This window comes from Eschrichtius robustus, chromosome 14 (genome assembly GCF_028021215.1).
Source record: "Eschrichtius robustus isolate mEscRob2 chromosome 14, mEscRob2.pri, whole genome shotgun sequence".
Lineage (NCBI taxonomy): Eukaryota > Metazoa > Chordata > Mammalia > Artiodactyla > Eschrichtiidae > Eschrichtius > Eschrichtius robustus.
In genome coordinates, this window is record NC_090837.1 from 81961722 (window position 1) to 81985002 (window position 23281).

At 36.6% G+C, this 23281-nt stretch overlaps 1 protein-coding gene across 3 annotated transcripts in view; it reads left to right on the forward strand.

The window, feature by feature from the left end:
• The window catches only part of WDR7 (WD repeat domain 7), a 364708-nt gene that overhangs the window by 22746 nt on the left and 318681 nt on the right, over window positions 1-23281 (forward strand). For 2 of the 3 annotated variants that reach the window (XM_068562633.1, XM_068562634.1), the window contains 9 exons: window positions 1984-2090; window positions 3660-3738; window positions 7197-7371; window positions 14558-14634; window positions 15483-15602; window positions 19141-19286; window positions 19642-19744; window positions 21851-21992; window positions 22232-22480. In XM_068562633.1, the coding sequence (XP_068418734.1) occupies window positions 1984-2090; window positions 3660-3738; window positions 7197-7371; window positions 14558-14634; window positions 15483-15602; window positions 19141-19286; window positions 19642-19744; window positions 21851-21992; window positions 22232-22480 (1198 nt within the window). The remainder of the gene's footprint in view (window positions 1-1983; window positions 2091-3659; window positions 3739-7196; window positions 7372-14557; window positions 14635-15482; window positions 15603-19140; window positions 19287-19641; window positions 19745-21850; window positions 21993-22231; window positions 22481-23281) is intronic. The other variant, XM_068562635.1, reaches the window with a different exon arrangement.

A 23281-nucleotide genomic window follows, 5' to 3' on the forward strand; every position in this document is an offset into this window, starting at 1 on the left:
CTTTGTTCTTTCTCAAAATTGCTTTGGCTATTTGGTGTCTTTTATGGTTCCACACAAATTTTATCATGGTTTTTTCTGTTTTTCTATTTCTGAAAAACACCATTGGAATTTTGATAGGATTGCATTGACTCTGTAGATTGCTTTGGGTAATATGGACCTTTTAATAACATTAATTCTTCCAACCCAAGAACATGTGATATCTTTCCAGTTATTTTTTTCTTCTTCCATTTCTTTCATTAGCGTCTTACAATTTTCAGAATACAGGTGTTTCACCTCCTTGGTTAAATTTATTTCTAAGTAATTTATTCTTTTTGATGCTATTGTAAGTGGGATTGCTTTCTTAATTTCTCTGTCAGATATCTTGTTGTTATAGAAACAACTGATTTTTGTATGTTTATTTTGTATCCTGCAAGTTTTCTGAATTTGTTCATCAGTTCTAACAGTCTTTTGGTGGAGTCTTTAGGATTTTCTACATATAAGATCATGTCACCTACAAACAGAGACAATTTTACTTCTTCCTTTTCAATTTGGATGCTTTGTTTGTTTATTTTTTTGCCCAATTGCTCTGGCTAAGACGTCCAGTATTATGTTGATTAGAAATGTCAAGAGTAGCTATCTTTGTCTTGTTCTTGATCTTAGAGAAAAGGCTGTTAGCTTTTTACTGTTGAATATGATGTTATCTGTGGGCTTGTTGTATATGGCCTTTATTATGTTGGGGTACATTCCTTCTATACCCAATTTGTTGAGAGTTTTTAATCATGAAGGGATATTGAGTTTTGTCAAATGCTTTTATTGCTTCTATTGAGATGATTATGTGATTTTTATACTTCATTCAATTAGTTTTGTTCATTTTTCTAGATTTTGGTGGGAGTACAGTCAGTTCTAGTTACTCTATTATGACTGAAAATGGGATTTTCTAGCAAAGCCATGTACATTGAAAATAAAACTAGCAATTGGTAAATTTGATTTTCTTGGGAGAAATTAAAGAATTGACCAAGAGCATTTTTTTTTTTCCAGTGGAGGAACACAGAGTCTCTGTATAGAAATGGGGTTGGATGTATGAGAAAATTTTGGATGTATGAGAAAACATTCTAGGCCTGTTCTAACCATAAACAATGATTGTATTTTTCTTTTAATTATAACTATGCAAAATATGGCTAAAGCGATTTTGATTCTTTGCAAAATGGATATCATGAAAGGGGCTTTAAAGGTATTAATCATATTCTGTTTTTTTAAACTGGGTATTGAGTGTGTGGTTATGTATTTTTTTATGTCTTGTACATGTGTTACAAATATTATTTGTATGTATTAAATGTTTAAGAAAGATATCCTGAAATTACTTAAGGCCTTGAAGTAACCTGAAATGATAGCATGCAGTTTGGTACAGAGTAGATGAATTTGGGGGCTGATTGCTAGACTGTTTTAGAATAGTGGGTATTAAGCCATCCTTTCATAAGGCACTATGGCACTAAATCATTAGCCTGTGAAGGTCAATCTGGTTCCTGATAGTTAACATTGATATCAGCTTTTGGTAGGGTACCTGTTCTCTATTTTTTGTGTTTGGGGATGTCGGTCTAGAGACTCTAAATGTACTTTCAAATCATGCAAAGTATTATTTTAAAAATAGGTGAGGTTAAATTATTTTATATACTAATTCACATTCTTAACCTGATTTCTCAGTGTATTGGAGCTTAGTGCTAAACACTGCCCTGCTTTAAATCCTGGTTCCATCATTCTCTGCATGATATTGGGCAAGTAATGTCACCTCTTGGTTTTCCACTTTTGACTTTAGAACTACGTGGTGGGATGATTGTGCGCATTAAATTGGTGGGAGTCAGTGTTTTGCAACTCTTAGTTTTTGGTGTTCTGAGCAGTTCTTCTCAAATCTGTATCTGTATATTGTACTGAATATTTAACAGGATTCCTAAAAACGAATACTTAAAAAAATTTGGTACTAATATCAACATATTTGTGTATTTCTAGGTTAATCCTCGAGCACTGTTGTTTGGTCACACAGCTTCAATCACCTGTTTATCTAAAGCTTGTGCTTCTAGTGACAAACAGTATATTGTGAGCGCATCCGAGAGTGGGTAAGTATTTTCTTATTCACTTTTCTCCTCATAAGTCTGTATTGCAAATAGTACCACTGTATTAGTAAGTAGGGAATTTTTTTTTTTTCTTTTGGCGTGTCTTTTAAATAAATGCCTCAGTTGTTTCAACATAAAGATATTTGAAATATGGTTTTCAAAATGAATTTTATCTTTATTAATGATTTTTATAATACTTTGTATTTTATTGTAATTTATGATTATGTTTTTGCCTTGTTTTTGAGAAACTCAGAATACCATAAAATTTAAAGAATGGTCATTAATCCCCAAGGCATTTTTACTGAGTTGGCCAACAACTCTGAGAGTTTTAAAAAACCTCAGTGATACTAGGCTAGCATAAATTTGGAAGATGAAGCCATGCAAAAGTTTAAACAGTTATATTGATGTACATTAATGCACTAATATGGCTACATGTATTCCTAAGGCTCAGAATAGAGCTTGCTTTTGGAGAGGTAGGTCATTGAACAGTATTTGTAGGGTCTAGAGTGTGGGGAATTAAAAGAAAAAACTTTTAGAGTGTTTAGAAAATTGTTTATTTACACAATATGTTATTGAAGGGAGTTGGGGAACTGGAAGAGAATTATTTAAGAACTTGTCCCTTCCACTCCTAATAATTTATGAATTTAAAAAGAACCTTGTGTAACTGAAAGGCAGCAGCAGGTGAAAATATAGTACCTTTTGGCCAATTAAAGGATAATTCATATTAGAGTGAATATTCTAAATAGATCGGGTGAATTTCCTTTGAAAAATTTATACCATATGAGGTATAGGAAAAGACATCTTAAAGAATACCCTAATATCAGGATCATTACATTTTACTAATGTTGTCTTCTGTTAAATAAATCTTAAGTTTATTTCTTTAAAATACAAGGCATATTGACATTTCTAATTTCGAATGTTGTATCTTTAGTGTGAGATAAAGCTTTTTTCTTTTGGTATGCATGCAATAAAACTTCTGCAATAAATATGGAATCAAAACTGGAATATTATATTTAATTTGCAAAGATTTGGAATTCAGTTGACCTTAAGTTTTGCTTTTTGCAGTGCTAAGTTTTCTAGTAGGTTGATAACCGATGGAAAATTGCAGTGGTTTAAATTAAAAGTTTATTTCTAGTTTTTGTCACTTGCCCTTCATATATCACTTAGGGCTGTGCTCTGCTTCATAATTCTCTTTACTTTGAGGCTGAGGGTGAAGGAACAGCCGCTATCTGGAATAGAGGCAGAGGAGGAGAGTTCTGGAGGGTCTCATATCAGTTCTGGCCAGAACTACTCACAAGACTCCACCAACTAAAAGGGAGCCAGGAGGTGCAGTCCTCCCAGGTGCCCAGAAAGAATGTGGATCAAGGTGGGGGTGGTTAGGTTGGAGGGGAGTTTAGGATGGTGGGTGGGAGGAGCAGAATTTTTGATGAACAGCAATAATGACTATATACTATCAATACTTTTTCGGAAATATGTCAGTTTCAATGGAAGATTAATTTTAAACCACTGTGACAAAGTTGAACAGTGCTTTCAAAACTCAGATTTAAAGTCAGCTGTTATCTTATTTTACAGAGAGATGTGCCTCTGGGACGTGAATGATGGCAGATGTATTGAATTTACAAAATTAGCTTGCACACATACTGGCATACAGGTTAGTATCAATTTCTGTAACTGGCCAAGTCAGCACAATGTATTATAGGTGTACAATTGAAAAAATGTTTTTTAAACATTGAGTCTATATTTTTATACGAGAAGTGGGTGGGGATGGGTAATAGGACAGGAAGACTAGAATTAGAGTAGTAAAAGTGTTTTTCATAAGACAGTGTAGTGGGGGAGGAAAACAAAGAAGAGGAGACTAATGTGGAAAGACGTAAGGTAAGCCGTTGTCACCGCCGCTCCTGCTCTCTGACTATCCCGGTTACCCAGCTGAGAGCCCCTTTACTGGTTGGGTAAGTGTTCTAGATCCTAAATAATGGAATTCTCTCTTGCTAAAGCCTTTGTGATCCCACTCATGATTGACATAATCCACTTTGGGGATGATGCCCTTTTCCTTGCTTGTGCAGTTGGTTCTTGAGTTCGTGTTTTGACTTCACAACTCTAAGAAAGGACCATTTCATATGCCTGGCTTACTCAGGAATTTGCACAGGAATTTATAGCTTCTCACTTACATTCCTGGTATTCTTCCTTGTTCTTTCATAATTGTCAAATTCTTTGTGCTTCAGATTACTCATCATTTGCTGTGTTGAGTGTTGGGAAATTACAATGTATATAGAAAATGTGATTTACGTTCTCAGTGGGGAAGAAGAGGGAAGAGAAGAGAAGAGAACTCACATTTATAGCAAATATTATATAGGTGTTTCTTGTATGTTTTCTCATTTAGTCCTCCCCACATCCTGACAAATTAGGTAGGAGTATATCCTTTTATGTATAAGGAAGCTGATAGCCGGAGTGATTAAATGACTTGCCCCAGTCTCACAGTGAGTCATTCCTGGCACTAGGATCCCAAATCAGCTTTATCTGACTCTAGGGACTGTGTTCTTTCTGTTATGTCATCCTGCCTCCCTTAAAACAAACAAGTAAAATCATTTGTTGAGAAAGAAAACCTTCTGTGCTAACACAAATTAGAAAAGCAAAGGAAAATTTTCACAGATGGTTAGTGTGATATAAATCTTTAGTGACTACATATTGCCCTGGCAAAGTCCTTTTAAAAATTGCTTCTTCAATGCTGTTACGGCATATACTTTTTATTTAAAGGGCCTGTATTATTTATTTTTTATCATATGAAGAATCATCAAGATTTGTAAAGAGAAAAGGGATAATAAAATCATTTAGATTCATTGACTTTATAGATAATTTAATTGGAAAATTATATATAAGTATCAAACTCATTGGATATAAATATTTTAACTGTTGTATAATTTTATGATTTAAAAACTTGGTTTATATTTTAGGCAAAATTATCTTTATTCAATATATTTTCAGTGCCTACTATTTATCAGATCCTGTATTAGGCCTTCTGTATTTAGATTGGCAGCCATCTCTAAGTAGAAGATGCTTTTTGGCATTTACTAGTGTGTGTGACAGTTGTTTCCTGCGTGATCTTCACCCTCTCAGGTTCAGAAGCAGGTTTTTAAAAAAAATTTGTTTATTTATTTATTTTTGGCTGCGTTGGGTCTTCGTTGCTGCGCACGGGCTTTCTCTAGTTGCGGCGAGTGGGGGCTACTCTTCCTTGCGGTGTGCGGGCTTCTCTTGTTGCAGAACATGGGCTCTAGGCATGTGGGCTTCAGTAGTTGTGTCTCGTGGGCTCAGTAGTTGTGGCTCACGGGCTCTAGAGCGCAAGCTCAGTAGTTGTGGCGCACGGGCTTAGTTGCTCCGTGGCATGTGGGATCTTCCTGGACCAGGGCTTGAACCCGTGTTCCCTGCACTAGCAGGCAGATTCTTAACCACTGCGCCACCAGGGAAGTCCCCAGGTTGTTTTTATATATGTAGAAATGATGAACCTTGATGGCATTGGCACTTACTGAAATCACAAGGAAGTGCCAACTTATTAAATTATCACATGGGGGCATCCCTTTTTAATATTTGGAAAACCTATTTCTCCATTAGAGACACCTTTTTTGCCCATATCAAAGTGTCTTGGAAGCTAAATCAGCGTTCGGAAGATGGTTTGAGAATATAACTTTCAAGCAAAAGTGAGAGGCATTTAGTCAGGCAGATCTAATAAAATATCCCTGCCCTCAGGACAGAGCTCTTCTCTAGTGACTGCAGTGCACATGTCTTTCCTGGCTGGTGCTGAGTGAGCACTGACAAAGTTTGCTTACGTGCACCCATCCCTTTCTCCTTCACACATCCTCCCCTTCTGTGGGTCAAGGCTACCTATGGTCACATTATTATATGCATGCAAGTGCCTGGCAGTCCCTGGGAGCCCAGATCGTGTGTTATGGATCAACCTGAGATCTAGAGGTCCCCCCATGATAGTCTACATTTTATTAGGCCCCTCTCTGGGGTTTAGTGGTGCTACCTCGCACTTAGTCAATGTACTCCGTGCTCAGTGTTTATGTTTAAGAAGTTGTGCTCCTTGTGCAGGGGACTTCATAGTTGAGAAAAGATTGTCTTCCTTCACATGCAGCGTTGAGCTCTAAGCAGTGGATGGATGAGTGTGGGAGCAGACTGGACCTGGGTTTCTTACTTATCTCCCCAGTTGTGGAGCGGTTACAGCATTGCCCCTTGTGTGGTGTCTAGCTTGCCCTCACGTGATTTGTATAAGGTCCAATCCCTTGGAAAGTAGTAGTCTGGTTACTAGATGTCTTTACCTTCTAAAAATCCTCTAGGAGAATCATTCCACTAAGAGAGTCACTTTTTTTTTTTTTTTTTTGAGGCTAAGGGAAGACAGAACCTTTGATAAGTTGTTGGTCTTAGAGTCATTCTTTCTCTGCTCTTTGCTTGATGGAAACTCATCTTACCCTTTTGAGTTATTCTTGGCATGAGTAACACCATTGTATTGGTTCTTCCTCTATTTTTCTTCCACAAAGTATAAATGTGCACTATGAGAATGGTTTATAACGGTTTTTTCACACTCTAATCTACAATAGCACACTTAGATTACTCGGAATTTACTTCTGATTATATTTGAACAGAATCATCCTTGCTTCTAAATTTTATTTGGTCATAACTAGTAATTATAAACCTATACTCACTGATTCTCATTCATCTCAAACTCATATTATTTTTGTGACCCATGTGAGCTACCCTTTTGCTTTGATTTGTGAAGCTGATTTTATTCGGGTGTTTTATTAATTCATTCAACAGCCCTGTTTTAGATGCTACAGGAGGACAAAAAAGAATTATCATGAATTCTCCTCCCAAATAGTTCAGAAAGGAAGATAAGATGTTAGGAAGAAAATAATTTTGTTAGATATTTTGAAATATTAATGTAACTTGATGTCTGCACATGTGTAGACATGTGTATACATAGACGCATGTAATATGTACCATATAGTACATGTCTGGAAATATTACTGGAGAAATTGAGCATCATAATAAGCTTGGTGAATCCATGTGAATCAAGTATCTCAAGTAAAGAACATTTAAAAATCTTCTTCCTTTTAGTTCTACCAGTTCTCTGTTGGAAATCAGAGAGAAGGAAGGCTTCTGTGCCATGGCCATTATCCCGAAATCCTCGTGGTGGATGCCACCAGCCTTGAGGTGCTGTACTCCTTAGTATCAAAGATCTCTCCAGATTGGATTAGCTCCATGAGTATTATTCGATCCCACCGAACACAAGGTCAGTGTGCCCTTTAGGAATTTCTACACTATGACTTAATGGTTAGTTTACTGTAGAGTTGTATGATGTGTCGCATATTAATATACTTTGTTATATTTTATTCTTAGGTTTAAGAAATAACTACTCTCATGATTTATGGTCTGTCTCTACCTTCATAAAGGAGTCTTTGATTGAATTAAGATTTAAAGTGTTACATTATCTCCATTCCATGGAATAGATCACTAGTTTCTGGCTGTCTTAGAGTGTGTCAGTGATTTTCTGAAGTGGAAGAAGAATATCTTAACCCCTTGGAGGTATGGTGGGAGGAACTGTAGTTTATCTGTGTATTTCTTGGGCCCGGTTTTGTCACTTGCTGAAGAGGCATAGGAAGTGTTTCCATTTTTTTGTGGAGATGATGAAAAGGGAGGGGATTGTGCACAATTAAATTTAATGAAAGTTCCTGGTAAGTGCTTGGTGTGTAGTTGATGCTCAGCAAATACAAGTATGTTTTCTTCATTTCCATTGAAACCTTTCAGTAACAATTGTGAGAACGAAAGTAAAATTGTTCAGGAAAAGAACAGTAATTAATACTGAACATGTATATTCCTATATGTCTCTTTTGGAGCATTTTTTTCCTCCCAAATGCCTCATAGTTGTGTGCTCTTCTGTAAAGGCTGACCTGTAATTAGCACCACTGCCACCGCCATGAGACTTCATTTACCGAGTGCTCACAGTATCGGGTGCGTGCTGAGCATTTACATATGGTAACAGTTCTCACAGCACCCAGTGGGATAGGTACAGTTGTCTTAGGATGTGTGGATGCGGAGATGGGTGAAGTTTAGCATGGTGGAGTCTTTACTTAAGATCACAGAGCAAGTTTGTGGCTTACTGGTGCCCAGATGGACCCCAGAGCGGTTACTTTACCACTGTGTTACACCACCTCCATTGGTAAACTGCCTTCAGTTTCGTGGGAGCTTTCCTTTATTACCTCTTATGGTTGGAAATCAGCACATAGCTTTTTATTCGACAGCCATTCAGCAGATATTTACTGAGTGCCTACCGTCTTATAGGTACGAAGGATTGAACTACTGAAGGGACTCAAATTCTAGTAAGGGAGGATGATATATAAACAAATGGCAGTTCAGGGTGTGAAATGTGACGAGATAGAGAAATAGCACAGAGGCTAGAATTAGTGAAGGCAGTGAAGGGACTTTGAGGGCAAGTAGGAAGGCTGCCCAGATTAGATGAAGTCTCTAAAAATAGTTTGTACATAGGTACAAAAAGCGTTATCTAGGTGTGTGTGGGAAATATCCACATGTGAAATATACATGTACACACTGGTCTGAATAGGATAGAATGTAACTTTAATGGAAAATTTTGTGCTGTGCATGCATTTCTAAGTGTTGTCAGTTTATAAAGTTGCTAACATACACAATTTTTAATCTGCTTTACCCTATACTAGTGTGTAGATATTTAAGAATTTTAGATATATTGGTATGTTGCACTTTTACAGTAATTGACAAACTTGTGAGTAGTTGTTCTAGCTTCTTCGTACAGAGATTGTGGAATTGTAATCAGTGCATTTCAGTGCTTTACCTTGCCTATGGAGCCAGGCAGTACAAATAAAGTTTATACTGAAATGTAGCAAACACTTTTTTAAATAACAGTAATAACTAATTTTTATTGATGCGTTGAGGGCTATACCTGTGGTGTGTCTTAATTCTCATAACAGACCATTAAAGTAGGTACTGTCGTTACTTTATTCATTTACATTTGCTTACAGATAAACAAATTGAATTTAGGATAGGTTAGTTAAGTTATGCACAGTTCACTGGTTAATTAGTGAAGAAAATGTGATTTTAACGCATACTCCCTCACTCTGGAGCCTGCATTAGACTGCTATCTAACGCCCCCTCCTCTCAGAGTTCACGAATATTACTGTGGTGCTGTGACTGCTCCCTCACCCGAAGCTGATGAATTTAGGTTTTATGTTATGTCTTTCTCTTGATCATGGCCTGTGGAGGGTGTGGTGTGCAATAAAATGGCGGGTAAAGGAGGTGGGAAAAGGGGAAATGTGTGCCCTGAAGAAAGAAAGTGACTGTGCTCCCCCATGACGAATAACTAAAAGTGAACTTTGAAGAATAAAAGTTGTGTGTTTGATTTTTAGTTTTTTAAATTCTTAAAAACTTTTTTTTAAAAAAAGTTATTTCATAGCATAGTAATCAAGAATATTTGAAATTATTAAAACTTGTAAGTTAGAAATAAATCAAGCAGCTAAAAAAACCTTTTCCTTGAACTCCAGAGTTTAGATCATCTTCCTTAACCTATTTAGAAATCTGTTTTCTGTTATTTCATAAAATACAGAATTAAGTTTTCATGCTAATTGTAAAACATGCTATTATTTAATTTCATTAAAGCAAACCACATAAGGGAATCCCCATGAGGTTAACAGCTGATCTTTCAGCAGAAACTCTGCAAGCCAGAAGGGAGTGGCAGGACACATTTAAAGTGATGAAGGAGAAGAAACTACAGCCAGGATTACTCTACCCAGCAAGGATCTCATTCAGATTTGACGGAGAAATTAAAACCTTTACAGACAAGCAAAAACTAAGAGAATTCAGCACCACCAAACCAGCTTTACAACAAATGCTAAAGGAACTTCTCTAGGCAGGAAACACAAGAGAAGGAACAGACCTACAATAATAAACCCAAAACAATTAAGAAAATGGTAATAGGAACATACATATCGATAATTACCTTAAATGTAAATGGATTAAGTGCTGCAACCAAAAGACATAGATTAGCTGAATGGATACAAAAACAAGACCTGTATATATGCTGTCTACAAGAGACCCACTTCAGACCTAGGGACACGTACAGACTGAAAGTGAGGGGATGGAAAAAGATATTCCATGCAAATGGAAATCAAAAGAAAGCTGCAGCAGCAATTCTCATATCAGACAAAATAGACTTTAAAATAAAGCCTATTACAAGAGACAAAGAAGGACACTACATAATGATCAAGGGATCCATCCAAGAAGAAGATATAACAATTGTAAATATTTATGCACCCAACATAGGAGCACCTCAATACATAAGGCAAATACTAACAGCCATAAAAGGGGAAATCGACAGTAACACAATCATAGTAGGGGACTTTAACACCCCACTTTCACCAATGGACAGATCATCCAAAATGAAAATAAATAAGGAAACATAAGCTTTAAATGATACATTAAACAAGATGGACTTAATTGATATTTATAGGACATTCCATCCAAAAACAACAGAATACATATTCTTCTCAAGTGCTCATGGAACATTCTCCAGGATAGATCATATCTTGGGTCACAAATCAAGCCGTGGTAAATTTAAGAAAATTGAGATCGTATCAAGTATCTTTTCTGACCACAATGCTATGAGACTAGATATCAATTACAGGAAAAAATCTGTAAGAAATACAAACACATGGAAGCTAAACAATACACTACTTAATAACCAAGAGATCACTGAAGAAATCAAAGAGGAAATAAAAAAATACCTACAAACAAATGACAATGAAAACACAATGACCCAAAACCTATGGGCTGCAGCAAAAGCAGTTCTAAGAGGGAAGTTTATAGCAATACAATCCTACCTTAAGAAACAAGAAACATCTCAAATAAACAATCTAACCTTACACCGAAAGCAGTTAGAGAAAGAAGAACAAAATACCCCAAAGTTAGCAGAAGGAAAGAAATCATAAAGATCAGATCAGAAATAAATGAAAAAGAAATGAAGGAAACGATAGCAAAGATCAATAAAACTAAAAGCTGGTTCTTTGAGAAGATAAACAAAATTGATAAACCATTAGCCAGACTCATAAAGAAAAGAAGGGAGAAGACTCAAATCAATAGAATTAGAAATGAAAAAGGAGAGGTAACAACTGACACTGCAGAAATACAAAGGATCATGAGAGATTACTATACGCAGCTATATGCCAATAAAATGGACAACCTGGAAGAAATGGACAAATTCTTAGAAATGCACAACCTTCCAAGACTGAACCAGGAAGAAACAGAAAATATAAACAGACCAATCACAAGCACTGAAATTGAAACTGTGATTAAAAATCTTCCAACAAACAAAAGCCCAGGACCAGATGGCTGCACAGGCGAATTCTATCAAACATTTAGAGAAGAGCAAACACCTATCCTCAAACTCTTCCAAAATATAGCAGAGGGAGGAACACTCCCAAACTCATTCTACGAGGCCACCATCACTCTGATACCAAAACCAGACAAAGATGTCACAAAGAAAGAAAACTACAGGCCAATATCACTGATGAACATAGATGCAAAAATCCTCAACAAAATACTAGCAAACAGAATCCAACAGCACATTAAAAGGATCATACACTATGATCAAGTGGGGTTTATCCCAGGAATGCAAGGCTTCTTCAATATACGCAAATCAATCATTGTGATAAACCATATTAACAAACTGAAGGAGAAAAACCATATGATCATCTCAATAGATGCAGAGAAAGCTTTTGACAAAATTCAACACCCATTTATGATAAAAACCCTCCAGAAAGTAGGCATAGAGGGAGCTTTCCTCAACATAATAAAGGCCATATATGACAAACCCACAGCCAACATCATCCTCAATGGTGAAAAACTGAAACCTTTTCCACTAAGATCAGGAACAAGACAAGGTTGCCCACTCTCACCACTATTATTCAACATAGTTTTGGAAGTTTTAGCCACAGCACTCAGAGAAGAAAAAGAAATAAAAGGAATCCAAATTGGAAAAGAAGAAGTAAAGCTGTCACTGTTTGCAGATGACATTATACTATACATAGAGAATCCTAAAGATGCTACCAGAAAACTACTAGAGCTAATCAATGAATTTGGTAAAGTAGCAGGATACAAAATTAATGCACAGAAACCTCTTGCATTCCTATACACTAATGATGAAAAATCTGAAAGTGAAATTAAGAAAACACTCCCATTTACCATTGCAACAAAAAGAATAAAATATCTAGGAATAAACCTACCTAAGGAGACAAAAGACCTGTATGCAGAAAATTATAAGACACTGATAAGAAATTAAAGATGATACAAATAGATGGAGAGATATACTATGTTCCTGGATTGGAAGAATCAACATTGTGAAAATGACTCTACTACCCAAAGCAATCTACAGATTCAATGCAATCCCTATCAAACTACCACTGGCATTTTTCACAGAACTGCAAGAAAAAATTTCTCAATTTGTATGGAAACATAAAAGACCCCGAATAGCCAAAGCAATCTTGAGAAAGAAAAATGGAGCTGGAGGAATCAGGCTCCCTGTCTTCAGACTATACTACAAAGCTACAGTAATCAAGACAGTATGGTACTGGCACAGAAACAGAAATATAGATCAATGGAACCAGATAGAAAGCCCAGAGATAAACCCACCCACATATGGTCACCTTATCTTTGATAAAGGAGGCAAGAATCTACAGTGGAGAAAAGACAGTCTCTTCAATAAGTGGTGCTGGGAAAACTGGACAGCTACATGTAAAAGAATGAAATTAGAACACTCCCTAACACCATACACAAAAATAAACTCACAATGGATTAAAGACCTAAATGTAAGGCCAGACACCATGAAACTCTTAGAGGAAAACATAGGCAGAACACTGTGTTACATAAATCACAGCAAGATCCTTTTTGACCCACCTCCTAGAGAAATGGAAATAAAAACAAAAATAAACAAATGGGACCTAAGAAACTTTAAAGCTTTTGCACAGCAAAGGAAACCATAAACAAGACGAAAAGACAACCCTCGGAATGGGAGAAAATATTTGCAAATGAAGCAACGGACAAAGGATTAATCTCCAAAACATACAAGCAACTCATGCAGCTCAATATCAAAAAAACAAACAACCCAATCCAAAAATGGGCAGAAGACCTAAATAGGCATTTCTCCAAAGAAGATACACAGATTGCCAAAAAACACATGAAAGAATGCTCAACATCATTAATCATTAGAGAAATGCAAATCAAAACTACAATGACGGGCTTCCCTGTTGGCGCAGTGGTTGAGAATCTGCCTGCCAATGCATTGGACACGGGTTTGATCCCTGGGCTGGGAAGATCCCACATGCCACGGAGCAACTAGGACCGTGAGCCACAATTACTGAGCTTGCGCGTCTGGAGCCTGTGCTCCGGAACAAGAGAGGCCGCGATAGTGAGAGGCCTGCGCACCGCGATGAAGAGTGGCCCCCACTTGCCGCAACTAGAGAAAGCCCTCGCACAGAAACGAAGACCCAACACAGCCATAAATAAATAAATAAATAAAACAAAAAACAAAAAAACTACAATGAGATATTATCTCACACCGGTCAGAATGGCCATCATCAAAAAATATACAAACAATAAATGCTGGAGAAGTTGGAGAAAAGGGAACCCTCTTGCACTGTTGGTGGGAATGTAAATTGATACAGCCACTGTATCAATCACTGTACAATCACTGTATTACCGTATGATCCAGCAATCCCACTACTGGGCATATACCCTGAGAAAACCATAATTCAAAAAGAGTCGTGTACCACAATGTTCATTGCAGCTCTATTTACAATAGCCAGGACATGGAAGCCACCTAGGTGTCCATTGATGGATGAATGGATAAAGAAGATTTGGCACATATATACAATGGAATATTATTCAGCCATAAAAAGAAATGAAATTGAGTTATTTGTAGTGGGGTGGATGGACCTAGAGTCTGTCATACAGAGTGAAGTTAAGTCAGAAAGAGAAAAACAAATACTGTATGCTAACACATATATATGGAATCTAAAAAAAAAAAAAAAAAAAGGTCCTGAAGAAACTAGGGGCAGGACAGGAATAAAGATGCAGATGAAGAGAATGGACTTGAGGACACAGGGAGGGGGAAGGGTAAGCTGGGACGAAGTGAGAGAGTGTCATGGACATATATACACTACCAAACGTAAAATAGATAGCTAGTGGGAAGCAGCTGCATAGCACAGGGAGATCAGCTCGGTGGTTTGTGACCACCTAGAGGGGTGGGATACGGAGGGTGGGAGGGAGGGTGATGCAAAAAAAAAAAAAAAAAAAAAAAAGCAAACCATGGTCCATGTCACTGTTGTAACCATATTATTGTTTAGAAAGAAAGCATGTTGTGCTTGTAACTGGCTTCTTCTTCCTTCTCGGTGTAGAGGACACCGTGGTGGCGCTCTCAGTGACGGGCATCTTGAAGGTGTGGATTGTTACCTCGGAAATAAGTGGCCTGCAGGTGAGACAAATGAGGCTGGAAGTGAGTTCTCTGTTTCTGTTCTTACGGAGTCTTACATTTTAGTCATGATAGGCCCCGTCTCTTTTTTACTTAAAGAGGAAGGAAAAAGCTATTCTTTTCAATAGTCTTATTGACATAGTATAGAAGAGTCCCCAAGTATGCTCTCTCTGTAAGTGAATTATTTTTTTCCCCTTTTGAGGGTAGATATCTGCCTTATCAAGGGAGCAAAGCAGAGAAACATACTGTACAGGATCTGAAGTAGAGAAACACGGAAGAGGATTTTCCTCAACTGCTTCTGTTTAAATTTGAAGTTAAAAGGTAGTTTGCTTGAGGGGAAAAAAAAAAGCAAACCGCCACAAAGAGGATACAAAGCAAGTTTTAGTCCTCTGAGTTTTTTGGACTTGAATTCCTTGTTACTTTTTATCAATAAGAAAGCAGATCAATCTTCTGGCAGTATAGATACTAATCTCTTCAGTTAGGGAAGTTTTAGACATTGAATCTGGGAGAAAGTGCAGGAATTGATGAGGTTTTTCTTTTAACCTACAAGCACATGTAACTATAAAAATTAGGAATGACTCAAATTTTTATCGTCTGTCATTGCCAGTGATGACACTCTGACTCTCATTAGTATTGTAATCTTAAGTAGCTTTGTAGCAAAGATGTTGTACCCAGATGATTTTAGAGTATATCTTTGCTGCTTTTTACTACCTTGGTTCTCACGTGAGGGGCTAAATTGATGAACATATCAAGAGATGCCTTTGTTTCATTTTGTTTTCTTTATCATTGTGTGATAATTTTAACTGACGACCCAGCCAATCCTAAAGTTTTACAGATCTTTCTCTTTTCAGGATACTGAGCCAATATTTGAAGAGGAATCCAAACCAATTTATTGTCAGAATTGCCAAAGCATCTCTTTTTGTGCATTCACACAGAGGTCGCTTCTGGTTGTGTGCTCCAAGTATTGGAGGGTAAGATAACTACATAAGTAAGAAATTGTATTTTTGCCCTTCATGATATTGGTTTATCAGAGTTCCAAAGATAATTGTAAGGCGGAGCTTGGTGTTAGAATATTTGAAACATTTGGTCTGATTTTGATACCATGTTTTGAGGTATGGAATTTGGCTGTATATAGTTGTCTTTTTTGTTTTGGTTCATAGAATGATTCAGTTAATGGTTGTTAGTTCTATTGATCTGAATTTCTGCCTTTTGCTACCATATTTTTCATTGTCTTGTCAGTACAGCGTGGGCAATGGTGGTGAGTTTTCTGCAAGTTGGCTGTATCTTTGTAGGTTGTTATTATCCCAACTGCCGTTCTTTTCTGGAATTTTGGAGTTGGCAAGGTCTTCTTCTGTCACGAAAGAGCTAATGATGGAAGGTATATATTACTTCCACATTGCCAGACTTTAGTATTTCCGTAACAGAAAAAGAGCCATCAAGTTTTGATCACTTGCTCTGTGCCTAGCATATTTTTCAAAGCTTTCCATGTATTATTTGGAAATAACTCTCCGAGGGGTGGTATATTAGTTATCTAATCCTGTGTAACAAATTACTTCAAAAGTTAGTCACTTAAAACAACAAATATGAATCATCTGTTTTTGGTCAGGAATTTGGGTTTCTGTGGGTCAGGAATCTGGTCATGGCTTGGCTGGGTACCTCTGGCCCAGGGTCTCTCACAGACTGTGATGAAGGTTTCGACTGGGATGACTACCTCATCCCAAGGCTCACCTAGGAGAGGGTCTGCTTCCAAACTTACTCACTAGGTGATTGACAGGCCTCAGGTCCTACTGACTGTTGGCTGGAGACCTTAGTTCTTTGCCATGTGGGCCTCTCCATTAGGACAGCTCACAACACAGGAGCTGTCCTTCCTCAGAATAAGTGAGCAAGAGGGACTTCCCTGGTGGTCCAGTGGTTAAGACTTCATGCTCCTAAATCAGGGGCACAGGTTCAATCCGTGGTTGGGGAACTAAGATGCCACACATGCTGCACAACGTGGCAAGACAAAAAAAAAAAGTGAGCAAGAGAAGGTATAGCCAAGACCCAAGACCCACCTAATCTTAGAGCTGAGATCCCATTACCTCTGCCACATTCAGTTCTCTAATAACAGTCACAAAATGCCGCCTGTACTCAAGGGAGAGGATTACGTGAGGTTCCTAATACTACCTGGAGTCAGTGATCGATGGGGCCATTTTAGAGGCCACCTGCCACAGCAGGAATTGTGCCTTTGCCCATTTCGCAGATGAGGCAACTGAGGCGTAGGGGGGATAAATAACTTGGCTAAGATTATACGAGTGGTGGTGGTTGTACAAGTCACTAAGGTTATACAACTCAGGCAGCCTGACTGCAGCAGCTGCTCTCATTACTACTGTGCTATCCTGTCTCAAAGTGGACAGCCTTACCATAAGACTGTTGTTTGGGAATAAGATTAGTGAAGAAAAGCTAGCAGCTGCTTCGTTGTAGTAGGCCATATGGGATCCTTCCTTTGTCTTAAAACTTAAAACACATCCAAAGAGAAGTAAAACAAAGTGCAAGAGGATGCAGTGAAAAATATACACCCTTTTCCCCTGGGGTACTTCCCTTCCCCTCCCCAGAGGCAGTAGCTAATACCAGTTTCTTGTGTGCCCATTGTAAGCATTTTAAAATCATGTGAGATCAGCCTTCTCTTAAGTGCACACACAAGAGTGAAAAGACTAGATCAATGGTACAGGATAGAATGCCCAGAGATAAACCCACGCACATATGGGTACCTAATTTACGACAAAGGAGGCAAGAACATACAATGGAGAAAAGACAGTCGCTTCAATAAGTGGTGCTGGGAAAACTGGACAACTACATGTAAAAGAATGAAATTAGAACACTACCTAACACCATACGCAAAAATAAACTCCAAATGGATTAAAGACTTAAATTAAATGTAAGACCAGATACTATAAAACTTTTAGAGGGAAACATAGAAAAAACACTCTTTGACATAAACAACAGCAAGATCTTTTTTGACCCACATCCTAGAGTAACAGAAATAAAAACAAAAATAAACAAATGGGACTTAATTAAACTTAAAAGCTTTTGCACAGCAAAGGAAACCATAAACAAGACAAAAAGACAACCCTACAAATGGGAGAAATATTTGCAAATGAAACAACAGACAAAGGATTAATCTCTAAAATATACAAACAGCTCATGAAGCTCAATATCAAAAAAACAAATGATCCAGTTAAAAAATAGGCAGAAGACCTAAATAGACATTTCACCAAGGAAGACATACAAATGACCAAGAGGCACATGAAAAGATGCTCAACATCACTAATTATTAGAGAAATGCAGATCAGAACTATAATGAGGTATCGCCTCACACTGGTCAGGATGGCCATTATCAAAAAAGCTAGAAACAATAAATGCTGGAAAGGGTGTGATGAAAAGGGAACCCTCCTGCACTGTTGGTGGGAATGTAAATTGGTACAACCACTGTGGAAAATAGTATGGAGGTTCCTTAAGAAAACTAAAAATAGAACTACCATATGACCCAGCAACCCCACTGCTGGGCATATACCCTGAGAAAACCATAATTCAAAAAGAGACATGCACCACAATGTTCATTGCAGCACTATTTACAATAGCCAGGACATGGAGCCAACCTAAATATCCATTGACAGATGAATGGATAAAGAAGATGTGGCACACATATACAATGGAATATTGCTCAGCCATAAATAGAAACGAAATTGAGTTATTTGTAGTGAGGTGGATGGACCTAGAGTCTGTCATACAGAGTGAAGTAAGTCAGAAAGAGAAAAACAAATACCATATGCTAACGCATATATATGGAATCTAAAAAAAAAAAAAGTGGTACTGATGAACCTAGTTGCAGGGCAGGAATAAAGAGATAGACATAGAGAATAGACTTGATGACATGGGGTGGGAGGGCAAAGCTGGGGCGAAGTGAGAGTAGCATCGACGTATATACACTACGGACTGTAAAATAGTTGGCTGGTGGGAAGCAGCAGCATAGCACAGGGAGGGAGGCTTAAGAGAGAGGGGATATGGGGACATGTGTATGCATATGGCTGGTTTGCTTTGTTGTGCAACAGAAACTAACACGGTATTGTGAAGCAATTATACTCCAGTAAAGATGTATTAAAAAAAAAAAAAAAGACAACCCACAGACTGAGAGAAGATAGCTATGGTGTACAATATGATGAGGGACTCGTCTATTATTGATAAAAAACAACTTCTACAGGTCAAGAAGAAAAACACCGACAACCCAATAGGAAAACGAACAAAAACATTTCACAAGAGAGGAAAGCCAGGTGGCCAGTAAATGTGTAGAAAGGTGTTCAGTTTCATTAATCATCAGGGAAACGCATACGAAAACAACATGTAGATGGTACTGCAACCCACCAGCATGACTTTCTCAGTCAGTTACTGCCAAAAAGAAGTTTTTATATGGTTAAATTGTCTTATTTTGTTTTATGGTTTTTAAAACGATTGCGAATCTCTTATTCCTCGTAGGTATTTGATGCTGGAGACTACTCCCTGTTGTGCTCGGGTCCAAGTGAAAATGGACAGACATGGACTGGAGGTGACTTTGTCTCGGCAGATAAAGTCATCATTTGGACTGAAAATGGGCAAAGTTATATTTACAAACTACCTGCCAGGTATTCAATAAATAATAAGTTAGGACTTTAATTGAAAGCAAAAGATTCCAAATTTGGGGTATAACCTGAAAGTATGAAAATGTAGAAAGTATAAATATTTAATTTAGGTAAAAAACTTGAGAACTTAAGTTAGATTTGTAATTGAGGTTTAACTTCTAAGCACAGAAATTAGGTGGAGTTTTTATTTGAAGTAGGGTATGTTAGTAACATTAATTATTAAATTTCATGCCTATATTAAATTAACTATAATTAAAACATCCATATTTTGTCCATTGTCAAAAAACGTCATCATATGGTATGATAAAATATTTAATGTCAGTATTTTTACTGAATTTTGTATTTTTCTCATTTTCAGTTGCCTTCCAGCTAGTGATTCATTCCGCAGTGATGTGGGGAAAGCAGTTGAAAATTTAGTTCCTCCGGTACAACATAGCCTCTTGGATCGAACAGATAAAGAGGTAAAATTCTTCAGGTATCATTTATAATTGGTAGTTATGTTGAAAAATTTTTACAACCATATTTATTGGTGTCTTTGGTAGCTAAGCATTTGAAAGATTCAATACAATTCAAAGCTGTGTGTTAGATGCTGTTAAAACATTTTGACCTCATCAGTTATTATAAGCACAATTTTCAGATTTGCTTATAATATGCCTATAATGTAGCATTCACTTTTCTCCAGGAATAAAAATGGTCTTATACTGATTACAAAGTGGCAATGACTTTCTGATAAAATTCATATTGATGGTAGAAATTGATTTTATATTCATGCAGTTATAAACATAGTGAGAGATGTAATTTTAGAAGGACAAAGATAATTATGTAATAATGCTGACTGATTATTATTTGAACAAGGTATTGCAGTATCCCCCCAAAATCATGTAGTGATTTAAATTATTAGGCATTAGAAATAAAGAAAAAAGACATTTTTTCCCTATAAAAACCCAATTTATTATGACTTCTAAAAACCTACTTAATATCAATTTAAAGTTGAAATGCACTTAGTACTGGGTTTTCAACTCTCTATTCTTTGAGCATTAAGAAAGAAGCTTTGGTTTTGGAAATAAAGTTTCCTTTACTTAAGTTCTAGGTTTCCACAGCTTTTTCATTCTGAACATTTTGTTCCATCTTTATGTGGAGGGATTGTGAGGGGAAGGGAATTAATTTTTACATGAATAATTTGAATATATAGAATTTATACATCCATGTACAATTAAGATCCTCTATGACCTGTCCTTTAGTTTCTTAACTTAAACTCCTGCTTACTGCTCTCCAAACTAGATAGTCACTTCTATTTAAATTAAGGGGTAATGACTTATATAAAAAACATACATGATGGGATTTCCCTGGTGGTCCAGTGGTTTGGGCTCAGCACTTTCACTGCTGGGGCCTGGGTTCAATCCCTGGTCAGGGACCTAAGATCCTGCAAGCTGCTAGCACGGCCAAAAAAAAAAACACCATGAAACAAAACAAATACATACCATGTTTCTTTATGTATCAGCTCCCCAATACATTTTAAATTAAAATATATGTACTGTGTGGTGTTAGATACACATTGAAATATGAAATACTGGTTATTACAGCTGTTGTAGCAACTTTTCCTAGTTAAGCATGTTGTTTATCAATTAAAACTTTTAGTAATTTTCAGGCTTTAAGTTAAATCAAGTAATTAACTATGCTTAATGCATATAATTTCTATAGGATAATGCATTTTAGGAAACAACTGATACCGAATACGGATTATTTGTTAACTATATGTTTAAACACTGAAGTCTAGTTTTTACTGCTTTTTAGGATGAGCTTCTATGCTTTAATACTCCAGTTTTAGTATATTAATAATCTAAACTTTAAGTTTAGGAGTCCACCACTATTTAGTATTTTCAAATAAGTGGTCTCACTGAAGGCACAGGATCTTAAGCAGAAAAATAATTTGTTTTAAAAATGAAAGTGTACACAACACCCTAATGAATGGTTTTTGTTCCTAGTAGTTTATAGCAAACATATCAGGCTAGGTTCAAGGGGATTATGTAAATGTGATCAAGTGTCATGCCATTAGTTGAAAAATATTCTCATAAAAAAAAAAAGAGTCCTCTAGTTGTACAAGCTTGGTAGTTTAGTTTTGCATCTACTCTTGGAGACTAATCAGGGATGGGCAGAAAGCTCAGATTAGCCTGTTCTCCCCTTTTGACCTTTTAAGTGGAGAATTTTCTTTTTGGTAAAGAGGGGTATATCCTTGTATTATTTGCTTAATAGCAGACAAATAATTGCATTGTGGTTTTTATAAAGTGGAGAAAAAGAATACAAATATTAATTCTAGAGAAAGACTATATTTTGTTTTCATTTGTGTTCTATGTACTGGATTTGGGTATTAGTTGATATGTGTTTCAATGCTACAAAATTAATTAAAATATTATTGAATACTCATTCTATAAATGCACTTTTTTTTTTTTTAACTCTGGTACCGAGGCAGAGTACTTAACATCCTAATCTGAAAAAATGTTAATGTGTGAAATATTTTGTTTAAAAAGATAGCTAAGGGTATTTGAACACATTTTTTTTTTTTACAGTTGCTAATTTGTCCTCCTGTTACTCGGTTCTTCTATGGATGTAAGGAATACTTCCACAAACTATTGATTCAGGGTGATTCTTCTGGAAGATTGAATATTTGGAACATATCAGACACACCTGATAAACAGGAAGGTACAGGAGGTACTAGTAAATCACTTGCAGTAATTTCTCAATTTTTTAAACTTAACAACCTAAATACCAGCTACTGTATAGCAAATTCATAATGTACATATGTCATTTTCTTCTTAGAATTATAGTTGATGACAGTTATTCTTTGGTATATTACTGAATCATCTGTAAGCACATTTATTTTTATATGTTTAATGTTTTTTCTAAAATGCTTAAATGTTTTTCTTTTATACCAAACAAAACCTCCACAGAGCTGGAAATGAGAACTTCTGTTAGTTTGCAAGAGGCATTTGATAAACTGAATCCTTGTCCTGCCGGAATTATAGATCAGCTGAGTGTCATTCCCAATAGTAATGAACCTCTTAAGGTGACCGCAAGTGTGTACATACCAGCCCACGGACGACTCGTTTGTGGCCGTGAAGATGGAAGCATCGTTATTGTACCTGCCACGCAGACAGCCATAGTGCAGCTGCTGCAAGGGGAGCACATGCTCCGCAGAGGTATCCTGAGGATCTACTAGTGTCTAAAGTGTTTTGAGAACTCTGTAACCATGAACTTGACAATGTCTACACTCTTTGTTTTTAACAAATACAATGAATCCGTGTAGTTGTTAGTGTACAATGTAGTTGGTAGAATTTAATGTGCAGTTAATAAAATACACTCCAGTTGACCCTTGAACAACTCAGGGGGTTAGGGGCGCTGACCCTCTGCACAGTTGAAAATCTGCATATTACTTTACAGTTGGCCCTCTGTATCCTTGGATTCAATCAGCTGCCCCTGTGTAGTACTATAGTAAATATTTATTGAAAAAAATCTTCATATAAGTGGACCTGTGCAGTTCAAACCTCTGTGGTTCAAGGATCAACTGTACTTAGTGTCTATTATTGGAATAAACACCATGTAATGACTGTAAATAAAGAGGTATCTAATTTTATCTCTTTGATATGTGTTAATAATTCCATTTATTATTGGGTACCTATATAGTGTACTAGTAATTATCATATTATCAGTAATACTGGTAATCTTTTAGAACAATGCTGTCCAGTAGAACTACATATGTAACAATATAGGTGACTTTCTAATAGGTACATTAAGAAAAGTAAAAATGAAGCAGGAGAAATTAATTTTAATAATATATTTTCTTTAACCTAGTACAGCAAAACTATTTTCATTTCAGCTTGTAATCAATATAAAAATTACTAATGAGATATTTTACAGTTTTTGGGTGCTAAGTCTTTGAAATCTCATGTATATTTTACATTCATAGCACATATGAATCCACTCTAGCCACACTGCAAGAG